The 16,284-nt window shown below is 40.6% G+C and overlaps 1 protein-coding gene across 7 annotated transcripts in view; it reads left to right on the forward strand.

The window, feature by feature from the left end:
- ccdc88ab (coiled-coil and HOOK domain protein 88ab) overlaps positions 1 to 16,284 on the forward strand; it is a 65,824-nt gene that overhangs the window by 14,276 nt on the left and 35,264 nt on the right. For all 7 annotated transcript variants that reach the window (XR_002759860.2, XR_002759861.2, XM_087170442.1 and 4 more), the window contains exon 4: positions 12,048 to 12,117. Coding sequence is in view for 5 of the 7 variants with exons in the window: in XM_087170442.1 (XP_087026568.1) it covers positions 12,048 to 12,117 (70 nt within the window). In the remaining 2 variants the exon portion in view is untranslated. The remainder of the gene's footprint in view (positions 1 to 12,047; positions 12,118 to 16,284) is intronic.

Genomic DNA, 16,284 nt, shown 5'->3' on the forward strand with positions numbered 1-16,284 from the left:
ACCACCTACAGGTTCAAATCCCTGCTGTCCTTGCTGTGTGTCTGTCTGTCTGTCCCCTTGATGGCCTTTTAGGGGCTTAACCCACCACTGAAAGTCATTCAGTCATTCAGATGGTGATGTGATTGACTTGTCTGTTTAAGTGGAACACTTTAGTGCATATTTTAGACAAAAGCCATACAGTATTGTAATGTGGTCTTGATTACATGGGGCTCAGTTCCTTCATGCATTTTCCTTTAATTTCCCAATCTTTTTGAATTAAAGGTAGTAGAGCCTTTCAGTTGATTAGGAGCTTCATTAATTACAGCAGTAAAATGAGAACCACTTAAGGTGTCTAGAGGATGGATAATGTGTATCTAATCAGAGGGAAGACACTGACTCGGATTAGTAATGGTCAGACGTAGGCTAAGACACAGAATCCAAGAACACTAAGGAAGAGAGCAAGTGTGGGAGACAAGTTTGACTTAGAGAGAGATGGACAGATTGGTTATCATTCGTCAGTAGGCCACAGACAGACAAAAACATAAGGGCTATGAACCAGACCTGCAGTAAACTTGTGTTCTAACATGCATGCACACAGCTTCATACTCACACACATACAATGCATTAAGTGAGTATTTGTGACAGTGACACATCTTTTGTTGTTTTTGCTCAATACTCCAACTCATTTGATTTGAAATGAAACAATACCTTCAAGATCAGAGTACTTACTGTCAGCTTTAATCTGAGGGTGTTAATATATCCATATTTGAAGATATAGATGATGAAACTCAGTTATTCAACCTCTGTTGCAGTTTGAATACAAATCAGTTGTGCTGGAATACAGCGCCAAAACAGCACAAAATATGTCAATGTCTAAATACCTGCTTACAGATCACACTGTACCTACTCACGCTCAGTTTTCTGCTAATTGGTAATTGGGTAATGAAGAGTAAAACTGGCTTTGATATATGCTTTTGTGTCGGTCTCTTTTTCCTGTAGTTGGTTTGTTGCTTACCGGTTTCACATTTCCGGAGCCATATGGATGAAGACAAAACCATTCAGGTCTTACGCTAATGGATTTAGCAGGTTTTTCAATTTACTGTACTACTCAGCACTTTGAAAGAGGACTTTGAGTGAGTGGAAGCCGTGTATGGTTGGTTGCTTCCTTTGATTCAATAAATTGATCTCACTTGAGACTCTTTTTAATTACATTTTCCCAGTAATCTTAGATCAGAATCGGTAAGAAACTCTCTAGGTAACGATATCAATCTATGTCAACATGGTTTCATGTTCAGCAAACTTAAAAGTTATGCATCAACATGAGCTAAATCCATACACATAAAGTGAATATATTACTGAAGGCAATGCAGTGATGCTTTTCAAACACTCATGCTCTGGTGCCCATAGATGTGTTGTCTCCTCTATAAAAACACTATATTTCATTCAGAGCGTCTGGGAGGAAGGAGGGGAAGTCTTTATTGAATTGGAGCACTCGCCGACTCACCAAATGATCTTCTGGTGTCAAGCGAAAACTAATTCATTAACCTTTTTTAACCATCCGAGGCAGACAGTTGAGGACCTTTCCCTCTCCTCCCCCATCCGTTATCATGACTCCTTTTCCACTCCCCCTCCCTGCCCCTCCAGTTTTGTATGAGATGTATTCCTAGCAGCGTGTGTATGTGTGTGTATATGTGTGTGTCATGTTCCATATGGGGAACACATTGAGATTGACTTTGTGCAGTAGTTGTGAAAAGTGAATTGGTGCAAGGCAAGAAATTCAATATTAATGGCTTTCATTTCATAGAGTGAGCTCTCTCAGGCTGAACTTGCATATAAGGAGTGTGTGTGTGTGTGTTGAAATTCTGTTATTCTGGTGCAGTAGATTGTGTAGGAGTGGGTCAATGTCTAGACAGGCTTCAGACTTTGATTTCATGATATGGTGAACAGATCAAGGCTGAACAGCTATAAACACGTTTGTGCTTGTCCATATGAATGTACAGTGCATTTTTAATGCTACGTAGAGGCAGACATGATGAATGTGGGGACATATTTTGTGTAATGTAATTATGTAATTATTGCATTTCTGCTTTCAGAGTGGGATATTAACTTTTCCGGTTACTCTGTCATTTCCGTACAGCAGAGTCCAAGGTTTCATTTCTGTGGTGGTCAGTCCAAATATATGCTGGGCCTCTTTTTAATTTAGTGGCCTTGGTTTGGCATTCTTAAGGGGGATGTAATATAGAGCCTCAGCCAACTGAGCTAAATTCTTTGTGCTTTTACTGGCTTTTCTCAAAGCTTGCTAAGTGAATCCCTTTATCCTGGTTTATGAAAATCAGACTCTGAGAACATCTGGTGCCATTCAGTGTCAAAACTACTCATTCAAACTGATGGGAGGGGTACTATCCTTTTTTCCAAATAAGAAAAAGTCTACTTAAGTTAGATAGTTTTACAAAAATCTGTAGGCTCCAGTGGAAGGTCTTCAATGTCGGTTTGTTTTATTGCAGGCTGATTTGCATTGGTGTGCAGTTAAAAGTAACATTCTTCTCCCCTCTTTAAAAAAAGCTTAAGATCTTACTCTTGGAAAGAAGAGTGGCCCTGTCCTCTCTTTGCCACTGCTTTGGTTTAGGGTGTGGTGTAAAGGCTGGGAGCTCTGTTTTGGCTGTTTATAGGGTAACAGAGGCCACCATTCATGCCGAGCAGGCCTGGCCCCAAAGCTTTGCAAGGTTCTTTGGTGAAGCTCTGAGAATAGGTAATAGGGGATAGGTTACCATGTTTATCAGACCAGCATGAGAATATTCAGAGTTTCACAGTTCTTTCAGAAGAAAACATTTTTTGAGTATTTCAGCACATAATTTGAGCCTCGTTCTCCCTCATTTGATCATCGCTGTTTATTTAACGAGAATTTAGTTTCTTGTGTTTACTTTAAATAAAATATAATTCAGTAGTATCCACATGCACACTAATACATTTTAGTTTTAAAACTACTACTCTTGAGTTATGGCATCCCCCACATATAACCGATGCTTGCAACACTGAAATTAAAAGGGAAATATATTACTGTGGATCTAATCTATTTTTTTTTCTTTTACTATTTCAAATGACTAAAACCTTTTTTCATTGTAGAGCTGTGTGCAGCCCCCTTGCCCTGCTCTCTCTCTCTCTCTCTCTCTCTCTCTCTCATAAACACATTAACAACAGACTCGCTTTTGGTCGTTGCAAACATAAATGTTGTGTGTTTATTTGCATATAGAGCGGGGAAGTGAGATCTGGTCATAAATGGTCACTCAAGATGCATTTCAATGCCAGGTGTGAAAACTAATGTAGTTAGAGCTGTCCACTGTGCGGATCACCCGAGACGTATGTTAATACCATGAAGCTGAAACACAGAAAAACATGTTTGTGTATTTACATGCATTCATGCACACAAAATGTGCTTTAACATGCTTTAGCTGTAGATGGTTGTTTTTGTTGTTGACGACTTGTTGCGAAATGGAAAAAAAATTAATTTGTTTTCCATGTTATTACAGTTATTGCCTCAAGTCAGCGTTTATTTTTTATTGCCTTCAACTAGAGCTTTTGTGCAAAATATCCAAACATATAAAATATATGTTTGGATTTATGTTCTTTTACACGTCTGGAATTACCCTTTGACTCTCTGTCTTTCTGCCCTTTCAGCATCAGTCATGAGCAAATCAGTTTATTAGGGCATGTGTGTGTAGCTGGAGGCTAAATGTGTGTCGTCATGCAGACTCACATGCTAGTTAGTCTGAATGCCTTGTTGATGATGTTGTAGCAGCAAGCTAACTAGCTTGTTTTTTAAACATTTCATCCAGGCAGCAGGCAGCCAGAATTGTCTTAATGGAGTTGAATATAGGTATACAATTCCACTCAGAGGTCAATTAGATTGATCTGTCTGGCTCAAGCCATAAAATAAACTTAAAGCTTTTAAGCCTTGTTTTCTGTCTGTTCCTAAAACCTTACCTGTGCTTGGTAAGTAACACATATCATTCAAGTGAAATCAATTTGTTAAAATAACAGCTACAGTAAATATGGCCTCTCATGTAGCAGACTTTTCTGATTTCACATATCTGTCATTGATACAAATTCTAAACATGATCATACGTTGTAGTTTTTCTGAATTTAAGCAACAAAGGGAATGTTCTAGCAAATGTCATTCAAGTATCATTTGCTACCGCCAGCTTTCAAATTAGCCACCTGCTATAAGCAGTCGCTCACTTATTCTGAGACATATTTGTAAACAAACATCCCCACTGTTTTTGAGCTTTCAAGGCCTTCGTGTAAAGTGGTGTTCTGTTTACTCCCAGAAGCCCTCACCAGTCACATCATATAATCACAGCCTCAAGTGGGAAGTGAAGTTTGGCTCACCAAGTAGATGTGTATACATGTGTGTGTGTGTGCCTAGTGAGATAGAGTACATGTGAAGGGGAGTTTGTGGCAGTTATGATGTAGAGTAGGTTCCCATATGCTAGAAGGGAGCTATTTTTAGGTGCTAGCAGAGTTGGTGTATTAAAGGGGAAGCTTGAAGCTGCGTTCTTCTTTTCCATCACTGAACCGGAGCATGTGGGTTATGTCTGCAGTCTGTGGTAGAAAAAATAAAATCCAGCCTTAAAATTCAAATTTTGAAGTGGTTTGAATGTGTCCATACTATATTGATTCAGCAGTCACACCTTTTATAATGCAAAATGTGGAGTAAAAGGAAGCCCATTTTCTCTAAATTGTCAGTGCAGAAAACCATTATCACAGCTGCTCGGTAAGTTTAGTACTGCAAACCTCTTAAGCAAATTAAACTGGATTGAAAATAGTACACTACATCTGAAAGTACAATCAGCTGAAACAATGGAGCTTTATTTGAATGGTGCCAAATTGCAATAACTTAAATTGCATTGAAAGACATGCGTGTGTGCTCGTGTGAACTTTTCCAGCCAGTGTGAAGCAGAGCCCTGGGGGCGATGGGGCGGGGGCTGAGGTGTTGGGCTTCCCCAGCCCACCTGCCTCCACCTTTGAGACAAGAAGCAGGATCAACCCGTCCACTCATACAGCCTCAGGGCCCTGTTGTAAAAAGCACTCTAGCTGATAGATAACAGCACAGAACAAAAGAAACAGGGTACTAATGGCTCGTTCTCTCCTCCTCCTCATGTTATAGATGATCTGTCCATCTGGCCAACAGTAGACCCCAACTGCTGCTCTTTTCAGTGGAGTTTACTGTTGAGCCAAGAAAAACTGTTGATTTAGTTTTCTCAGGTCAGATCTAATTAATTAGTAGTTCACCAAGCACACTGTCTTAATTTTGTTTCTATTTTAATGAAATTTGCATATAATCAGGAATGATGTGATAATTGGTGGAAAAACTTGCAGAGGATCAATTATCCATATAAATTATTTTTTAGTTAAATGCTACAATTTTACAAAAGATAGAAATTGTAAAAAAAAAAAACAAAAACAAATAATGACTAACTTTGTTTGATTTGTTAGTATTCCACTAACACGGCTGACTTTCTCAGTAGAGGAAATCTAACATTGTCATTAAGGCCGTTTCTTTTTCTTCGTGTTTTTTTTAATCTTCTTTGCACAAATGATTAGAGACTTTATATTCAAAGACATCCTAAGTGATCTTGCCTTTAAGCATTTTGATTTACCTTTGTTTATTACCCCTTATTTAGCTGCTCATGTTCAGCTTTCATCAATAGACATCAATAGACTCTTGAGATCATTGTTGATTTCCTGTTAAAATGCCAGTCCCCGAGTTTGAGTAAGAAGAAAGCCCTTCAGTCACACATCCAATAAGCTATTATGTTCTAAGCATCAAAAAAAGCTGTATTTGCATTGATTCAGTTCATGGGGATGTTGTGAGAGCTGGTGTTAAGTGGTTTCTGTGTGTGTGTGTGTGTGTGTGTGTGTGTGTGTGTTAGATGTAAGAGGAAGAGGAAGCATGCTCCTTCCCATTGTTGGTTGTAACCTTTTCAAGTTCATAATAATCTCTTTTTTTCAGCTGGAGAGAAGTCCGCAGTGCCATACCCAGGAGAGGGCTTATGTGTGCGTGTGTGTGTGTGTGTGTGTGTGTGTGTGTGTGTGTGTGTGCGCATTTGTGTATGTGTGCGTGCATGTGGGTTTGAACATGTACTGTACTGAGTGTCAGACTCACGAGCATTGGGAGAGTAAACCCATCTCCTCGTTTCTATGGTAACACTCCACGTCTGCAGAATGGGCGTGATTCAGGCTTTCAGTGTTCAGGCAGCATTTGTACGTACACACACACACACACACACACACACACACACACACACACACACACACACACACACACACACACACACACTGCAGCAGTACAATTAGTCCTCTGTTAAAGCTGTGCCGGTAGCGGAACTTGTGCTTGGATGGATAGATGGGAAGGAGTTGTAGGTGTGTGTGTGTGTGTGTGTGTGTGTGTGTGTGTTGGGGAGGGCTACTTTAACAGACAGGGCTCCTGTGAGACAGAAACACAGCAGCCTTACAACCTTTCCACTGACACCACTTTAATACAGACTCTCACACATGCATTCTTACCTACTCTAAGAGCACATGCACCATTTGTCTTAGCACAGCCTTTGCCATGTTGTGCATGTGTGGTCTACCAGGCTACTGTCTCAATCAAAAGAACATTATCTCTACTCTCAGCAGATGTCCATTCAGCCTGCATTTAGCTCTATAAAGTACGCTATACGACCTGCAGTGCTAACTTGAAGATTTCATTACTCTCTTTGCATATATACAAATATGCCTTTTTTTGTATGTTTTTTTCATACGGACAAAACATTCTGAGTGAGTAATTTCCATTGTGTTTGACGAGCTCCCCTTTAACCGAGACCTTGTCAGTCTAAATGTCTCTGTGGGATGGAAAATGAGCCAGTGTTGAGGAGCTCTGAATACTGCTGGAATCAATAATACAGCAATACAGTGTCAGGATAGGGGGATGGGGGGGAAGGAAAGATGTTGAGAAGAGGAGGAAGAGAGGAGGAGGAGGCAGCTCAGCCCTGCGTGCCTGGAGTGAGAAGTGATGGGATCAAAGCTGCACCCCCCATTTATATTTTTTCTCCGTCCTCCCCATCATTTCTTCTGCCTCATCACTCACTCCCTCTCTGTGTGAATATTGGCCTTTTTGAAAATTTAAATGACTGGATATTCCCCATTTGTTACGATTAGATAGTGAATATTGAAGAGCGACAAAGTGACCAAGCCAAGGACGTTTCTGCTGTCACAGCTACAGCGAGGCAGGGACAGCTTTCCATTTGAAAGATGTGTTAGCATGTGTGTGCACGTGCATGCCTCTCAGTGTTTGTAGCACATCGCCATGACATGCTCAGTGTGGTGGCTGGTCTCTCTCCTGCAGTGTCCGTCATGTTTTATGTATGAGAGCTAAGCCTTTGCCAGTTAATCCAAGAAGCATGTTAGGCTACTGTAGTTTAGCTTTGTATTAGCCTGCAGCTAATCCTCAAAGCATGTCATTACCCGCATCCCGCAAAAATACAGTACATTTGACTAGCAATATATTTAAGGTGCTGTATTAGGAGCACATGCATTATCCAGTTTTAGCAACATACAAATAAAGTTGGTTGGACTTGAGTGCCTTAGTTTGCAGCTCTTTTGGCTATTTCCGGCTCCTTAAGCAGCCAGAACCCTGTAGTTTGTAAGTGGTGATTTCATTTCATTCTCCATATGGTATAAAATTTAGTCATTTTACACCACTTTGTGCACATCGGGAGAGAGATATGAAGCTGTAGCTGTGCCAGACTCTGCAGGAAAGACACAGTGTGGTAACTACTCTCAACATCTATCAAACATGTAGTCTGCATTAGTCCTATAGTACCACAATCTGTCTTTTAACTGTAATAAAGTCATGTACAGAATACAGATTAACAGTAAGAGAAAATGCATCAGAAGCTCATGCTGTCTTAATTTTTTTTAAAAGAAAGCTCCAATCTAACACCAGGGAAGATCAGAGAAACACAGCTCAGTGGACCCTTGAGAAGGGAAGGAAAGGAAGGAAAAGTGGTACTGAATAGGTATAGTGTTGCACCAAACTCATGACTGTGCACAATACAGATTGTTGCATTGCAAGCTCTTTAACTGAAAAGAGAGGAAATCAGTTTAAATGAATCATTTTGGGTTGGAACAAGAGTGCCAGACCTACACCATCTGTTTGTGTAAAAAATGATACATGCACTGAAGCTGAGCCTTTATTGTAAATTTTCCCTGCACTTGTGTTCATTAAAAGCTAAATACTTGAATCCCAGCAGTGTGAACCTATACCTGTCTGCCTATGAATTGAAATGTCACCACTGTATGTTTGGGTGGTATGAAAAGCGTGACAGCCTGAAATGTTGTGCTTACACAGCGAACACATGCTGCCATTGAAGGGGAGACAGGTGTGAGTGTGAGTTAATGGGGAGCAGTGGTCAGAGTTGGGACAGGTGGTTGAGGGGAGAGTGAGAAAAGTGTGTGTGTGTGTGCTGTTGTTGTTGCAGAACTAGAGATCCAGTAGGAAACCTCTTCTCTGTGGTGACTGATCATTTTCTATAAAGCTAAAAGCACAATTAGCACTAGAACAACACTGTTTTGCTGGTGGTCTTTTTAACTCAAAAAAGGTTCAGTATGTCATGACCTTGAGTCTTTGTATAGAAGGAATCAGACTAATATACTTCTCTCTGTATACTGAAGACCCTTGGGAGATGTACCAGAATGTCCTAAAGCTTCATAGTTTTCTTTGTTCATGCAGATTCTGGTTTCTTTGCCCTTTAGTATTGGTAGATTTTGCTCAAAGTGGCTGCCTTGAATCTTACATGGTGAATTGGCTGTCAGGCGCACCAAATGCCTCTCTGTGAGACACCAACTGTGGCTGTCTGAGTTTTGCTGATTATTCTGTCTGACGCTTGGTGAGTCAATCTGTCTCAGTCTGTGGTCATTTTGGACTGGAACTGCCGTATATTAGTCATTGTTATTACGATCACAGTATATCATCATTATCTGTTGTGTTGTTTTTCACCGTATTTTTTGATGTCTTTTACTCTCTATGCATTTATAAAACATTTGGTTGATATTTATATTATTTGTAGTAGTGGTTAAAGGCTGATCTCATTTGTGCATCTGAAAAGGTAATCGTCTCATAAATTTTCCGTAGACGTGTTTGGACATGGCTGGCCTTGTTATTTCTTTCAAGGATGGCATGATAATACACCATAACCTCTTACTATGCGAGGCCCCTTACCCGGGTGTAGACAGAAAGATGGACAGACAGGGCAATTGGGGTCAGTGCTCTTATCACCACTGACAGGAAACCATGGCAACCATGCCCGTAACCTAATAACCGTGACTGACCATCACTGCAGCCCAAACTTTGACCTTCACCTCAAGTCATAGAAGCCTCACTGTGTGTCTCTGTGTGTGTATGGAGATTAAAGCTGACATCCATCATGATTTTGGTCTCCTTGAATAGATTTAGTCAGACTATTTCTTTTTTTTGTGATAATACATTCATTTATTAAAGTGAGTCTCACAGTGGGTGTATAATGAGCAGTGTCACATATTTGTTCAGAGGTTTGTATCTATGAAACATGGTGCTTTTCCACACACATTTCATGAATTGAACTTCTTGTGAATTGCAAAACTGGACCCACCATCATTAAATGCAGATGGGGACAAAATAATCAAAACACTTACAATACATTATGATACATCTTGTTGCAGCTTCTCATTTGTCTGCCTGTCACTCTGTATTATTATCTGCTTGAAACCAGATGCACTGGCCAGCTGTCGAGCCGTTCTCCACATCTTGCTCTGTAAACCAGTGGATTTCTGTGTCTGGATCAAATCAAACAGCCAACAAAGGTTTAGACGACCACAGGCGTCAGAGTTGCCTCTGCTGCAAGCTCTGATAAGGCGGATATAGCTGAAATTGTGTTTGCAACTGTACTGAATAAATTTCCCTTGACATGGAGAAACAATGACATGTGTTGGTTCCTCAAACACAAGCGCATTGTGTTCGGAGGCAGGTGTGAATTATGGAATTAAAGGAAATCTTGTAAGAAAGAATAGTCATTTGACATTTTATCAAAACTGCAGCTTAGGGGTTAGGAAATGTGCTCTTAGAAAACATAATCATAAGTCTGCATTGACGTGTAGTTAACCAGTGCAAACTAACATGATGTATAGTTAACTGGTTCAAGTTTATGAACTCCCAAAAGCAATAGAATTAATTGTTACAATTCACCTGTTTGTGGAACCTGGTAATGCCAGACGTATAATCTGAAACAGGACACACACAAGACTATTTTACAGTTGTGTGCAAGGACAGAATCTCAGATCTTTACATAGTTTCCATAGTCGCACTGATCCTATGTGTATATATATGATAATATTGACTCTACGGTTGTAATGATCATGTTAGGGGTTAGTCATCCTACTTTTAGAGACAGAAGCTCTTTCGTTCAAAGCTAGGTGCTAAATCTCAGACAGGAACATGTGCATCTTTCTACAGATTAGTGAGAAATATATTATGTTGCCTATAAGTCTGTGATGTGTGAAGAATATCCTATTATGTACAGTGTCCTCCATTTGACCTGGCCTTAGCAGTGGCAAGCAGCAGGGATTTGTTTTGTCCCTGCAGCACTTGTGCTTCTACAATATGATTTTGAGGCAGGTTAGAAATGTGTAGAAGGTATGTTAGGACACTTTTGAATTAATCAGCTCTTGGTCAACTTGATTATTTTGAGAATGCGTGAAAGCTGCACAGATGTGGCTCTGTTTTTAACCAATCAAAACCATCCGGTGATGTCAGGTTTCCATGAGGTAATGCAATATGTATAGGGCAGATGGTTACAGTGGGAAGGGGGCTTTTCCAAAACCCCTTACTTATATAAGCCTCTTTGTCATGACTTCAGCAGTAACCTGCATAGCATAGTTGAAGCGACGGGTTAGATGAGTTCAAACTGTTCTATGCCATCAGGTAGATATGAAATATTCATGTTAGCTGAACTTCATGTCCTTTCTGCTTAAAGAAACTGGCCTTCCCTTTTAACACAACTGTGGTTTGGACTGTGTTTATACTGCCTTAAAGGTTAGGACTATAAAAATATTTTGGCAGGCTGTTGTTGAGTCATTGCCGCCATATAGGATTATAATGCATCACTAGGGGAAATGCATCATGGACCTTTTTGAAGTGAATGCACTTGGCATCATAACCAGGGCAAACATTTGGAAATATAATTTTGTAAAGATATGAATGTAAGTAATTAGTTGTTGCTGGTAGCTTGTTTATGTTCTATAGCAGTTCCCATTATTTGAAATGATTTGACTCAAACCAAAACAATCAACAGTAATTAAGTCCTACCCATCCTCACTCGCAGTGTGTCTGTGTGCACATGAGTTGTGTCTGTGTGAGTGTTGTGAATTGAAGCTCATGGTTTCATTTTGGTTTTCATGATTGACATGTGAATGGAGGGGGCCCTGCGGCACAACCCACACCAGCAATTTAACCCACATAAATTCCACTGGCATCGACTCATATACACACACTCGCACACATTGGATAACATCACTAATACACGCGAGACCATCTCGCCTGTCCACCATAGAAGATTGATACTGTTGGTGTCCCTTGGTTGTCTTCAATCTTTTGAAGTGTACACCTTGCCCGCTCTGTACCTCAGGCCTGCCGGTCGCTATTACTGTCTTTGATTTGAGGTGATATTACAGTCTAATGTCAGAGCCCTGGGGATTGTCGTTATAGTGTTATATTCTTACTGTAATCAACCCTCTTGGATGTAAACGTGCACTGGAAACCGCAGCTCTCTTGGCTAAAATAGATACATGTAATGCTGAGGTCTGTTCATAATGAGTTCTTATTGGCAACAATTTTGACTTACACTAATTCCATCAGTCAGTTATTTCATCAGTCACTTGTAAACCGTACTTTAAGTGCTTGAATTTTCTAATGACATGTTGAATAACCGCACACAAAGTGGCAAAATGCTCTCTCCTCCTGACCACTTTCTTTTTATTTCTTTGTCTGACAGGAGAGTCTCCAGCAACTGGTAATGATGCCTTTACCAAATGTCCTGGTACTGGGCCGAAACCCTCTCTCTGGTAAGTGTCCTAAAAAAAATACAACCACAACATAGCTTATACTTTGACCAGTGCCGTGCTGGTTTTAATTTAAGTGCACATGGCTTTTCCAAACATAAGCAAAACAAAAAAAATATTCCTGCCTTCTCAAAACATCACAGGAACAGCATGCATACAGATCACAAAGAGGACATATATAATTTTGCTGCGTAACAATAGATTTGTTTTAATTATCTTTTGTTTTTTGATTGTTCAAGTGACTTTATCTCAGGCTGTAGATCCCATTTTCCAGCTACTTCTTTTTCTTTGTTTCACCACATGCTCAGTAATTAGCTGTCTATTTCACTCATAACCCACATTACTACAAGTTGGACATGATGGCAGAAATAAAGGGGAAAATGTGGATTTTATTGTTCAGGTGACGGGAGACTGACAGATTGATAGGTTGGTTTAAAGGACAAAACCAAGTTTCTCATTTCTTTGTCACTCTTGCCTGGGAAAGAGTTAACTAGTGTAATATAATTCCCCATGCTATCCACAGGGACCTTGCAGCCCATATCTGCCATCTTTTATTACCTGAAGTGTTAAATTCAAAGATCAATTTAATCATTTTGCAGCAAAGCTTTGACCTTCTGAACCCAGTCTTGCTATTGATATGTCTGAGTGGCCTAGCAACAAAAGTGCAGTGTCAAGTGTTGTCATGAAAATATTTTTGAGCCGCTTGACCTACGCACCCCCAAGTGCTGCTTGATATTCCAATGTGACCATGATAAAGCCACTGTGCAGAGAAGATGACTATTAAGAGGCAATCATTTAAGATCATGGTGCATCAGTTGTGGAAATAAAAGGTTTGTATGGACAAAAGGAGAGCTATGTGATTAGTAACCTCTTGCTTTCTCGTCCACATAGAGCAGTTATTGGCACACTAGCCCCCCACTGCAAAACCTTTTCCAAAAGTAAAACCGATCCAATGTCCTTCTAGTGGTTTTAGCAAACACACAAAGGTCCACACAAAGGCTCATTGCCTTAATGTACATCTCTGCAAATGTAATTATTAGCTCTTCAGAGTGAATTGTTTCCAGGCGCAGCTGACAGAGCTCATTGAAAGATATATGTATCTTTTGAAGCAGCTGAAATGGCCTCTCAATCCTTTTGCTCCCTCAGCTGCCTTTGTCACACTTTCACCGCAGCCTTTGCTGTGGTTTTCATCACTTTTCAGTGGTCACAGTTACCTCTTTCATTTTCATATGCCCCCACTGGCATGAAGGGTAAACAGATACAAAAGGAGCTGCAGTGAGCACACACACACAACTGAGAGTGTGTCTTTGTGTTCCTGTTTCATGCAAGGATCACTTGGTTGTTGATTTACCTTAGGGATAAAAAAAAAGATCTACCACCGCTCTGCCAAAGTAACAGTGACGACAGGTTGTCATGATTTTAAGACTAAAACAATCCCGTAGTTTTCAGTTTATTGCAGTATAAATTATAACTAATATTAACTTCACTACAAACTACTAAACAGCTTTCTTTTGGCATTTTATCCATTCCTTAGTGCTGCTTCCCATAATAATCAATAAAGTTAAGTCATTGTGAAGCCAAGAGGGAGTCTTTCATTAACAGAACTCTCAAAATAATGTCTACTGTTTGAGATTTCACAGCAGTATATGTGCAGCGCCTTGAAAATCTTCCATCCTTACACAGTGGCCTTACACACGGCTGAAGTGATTACTAAGTGAATTCTAAAGTCAATGCAGACAGGAGTAGAGGGCAGCTCGGAGCAAGTGGACCAGAGCAGGCCAAAAGTATTAGACTGCATTCCTCAGGGTTTCTTCTGCCCTTTACCCTCTAGCTTGTCAGATAATCAGTCAGTCAGCCAGCCCTTCAGACCAGCGGTGGTTGTGGAGTCTGGCTCTCTGGCTCAGTGGCTGCCAGCTGAAAGTCATTGGCCATGTGGCTTTTATTATGCTCTCATTAGGGGGCAGGGGATGACTCTGCGTGTGTGTGAGTGCATGCACGTGTGTGTGTTTAGGCGGTGGCTGGGGGAGGGGTGTCTTCACAACACTGAACAGTGGGAATGCACTGTAGTACACCCCCACCCCCCCACCCCACCGCCCCAGGCTCTGATTTACCCTAGTCTGTCTTGTATATACAGGCTCAGTGAGATGCACAGACACACACTCACTTCTGCATGCAAGTAGTGTTTAGTGAGTATGCTTGCATGCACATGTCGGCGCACACACGAACAGACACACAAACAAACACTCACAGAATATCCTTTGTCTAGTCTGTCTTGAAGCTTGTGAATTTTCTGCAGTGATCTGAAAAAAAGTCTGTCCTCTCAAATTGTGTTTGTGACTATCAGTGTTCCTCTCCACCCTAAAACTGATAACTGATGTATCGACAGTTATAATTATTGCATGAATACGGTCTGCAACTGCAGTTTCTATTAAATACGGAGCAATAAATATACAGTGACTGACCAGGAGAAGTCGTATCTTCTCTCTGCTACTGAAGGATAACGCTGCACAGTTGACAGCTTGCCACTTAAAATCCCTGATGCAATCCAAATTTATTTATCTTTTATTAATATAGATTTTTATGAATAAATATGACCAAACATGTGGAAAACAAAAGATGGTTTTGGATGAAAGTACTTCTTCATAAGCAGAAAATAATTGAGCTGTAGCAACAACAGGAGAGACAACTGTTGTTCACTTGACAGCTGACAGAAAGCATAAACCGAGGGGTTTGACAGGCGTGTGTGTGTGTGTGTGTGTGTGTGTGTGTGTGTGTGTGTGTGTGTGTGTCCAAGTCAGGCGTGCTATTTTTGCTAGAAGAGTTTAACAGTGTTCTGTGTTTGGGCGAATGTTTGGTGTGTTTATACAGTCTGTTTTCACAGTCTTGTGTCCAGTGTCTCCATAAGAAACAATAAACAGAATTGTGTGTGTATGATTGGGATGTAGCTGCTGGGTTAGCTTTGTAAGTTGTAAGACTGAAACAGTGAAGATCGACTTGAGAAAATACCAATTTGAACAACATGTTTCTTATTTTTATAATTCTTCTTCTTTATGGTTGTCTTCAGCCAGTGCAGTGGTCACTGTGTGGCTCTTAGACTGGGTTGCGTGCATTGCTGCTCATGACTCTGACCTCAGCTCCAGGCTGTTTGTCTTTGATGTCACTTGACACTGTATCTTGTCTTATAAAGCACAACAGCCCTGAAAATAAGGTTCAGCCATGTCTGTCCTCTGCTCCAGTGAAATGGTCAAATACACTCTGGCATGCTGTCAAAGCAATATCAGATTGCTTGTACTAGTTTTATCACTGACGAGCAAGTCATTGGGGCCTGTATGACTCTATTCGTCATGGCAGAGGCAAACACACATTTTTTTCTTCCTTCTTATTTACTCACATCCGCATGGACAGATTAACAATGGCATTGCAGGAAGAAGGGTTAGTCACTGTCCCTCTGACCTCTGGTTTCCTGCTAAGAGGATAACACAGGGAGGGAGGAAAGGAGGTGAAAAAGGAAGCCTAGATGAGTGAATGCAAACTCATAGGAGGTACAGATGATCTGTAACAATGCTGAGGGAAGGAAGGAAGGATGGGTGGATGTGTGTTGCAGAGAATAAATTTATCGATGAAGTGAGTCTGTGTCAGGGAAGGAAGAGAGGGATAGAGAAAAGATGAGGCTAGCAGAGAGATGGGTAGCACCTCCTTGAAGCCTCCTTGCTGTAGCTGCTGCTTGAGGGAAATTTCTATTGTCTATTTTCAGCCTTGCCTCTTTGCCTTCCTCCTGCTCTTTCTTTCTCTTGGTTTCTCTATTTCTATTTTCTTCCCCTGTGTTTGTGTTGCGTATGCTCTGTGGTGCTTCCCCTCTTTTGTCTCTCTTTCTTTCATCTCTCCCCCTTACCGATTCTCCCTCTTGCTCTCTCGCTCCAGCTTTATAAATTATTTATCCTATGAGGTCCCTTATCTTTCATTCGTTGCTCCAGTAAATTTGCTGAGCTAAATCCCTTCCCTGACTAGAATAGGTTCCTATGGCTAATAGAGAACTGTTAAGCCCTGCAGCAGTGAGAATTAAGTTTTATCAGCTTGTCACCCTTCTAGGCCCACATTCGTTTATATTCTCTTTATGTGTTTAATATTTCTTTTCATGTCATAAATACAGGGGCTGATGATGAATTCAGA

The sequence above is a fragment of the Seriola lalandi genome, unplaced genomic scaffold, assembly GCF_002814215.2.
Source record: "Seriola lalandi dorsalis isolate HSWRI2012SDOR001 ecotype SW California unplaced genomic scaffold, Sedor1 jcf7180002054948, whole genome shotgun sequence".
NCBI lineage: Eukaryota > Metazoa > Chordata > Actinopteri > Carangiformes > Carangidae > Seriola > Seriola lalandi.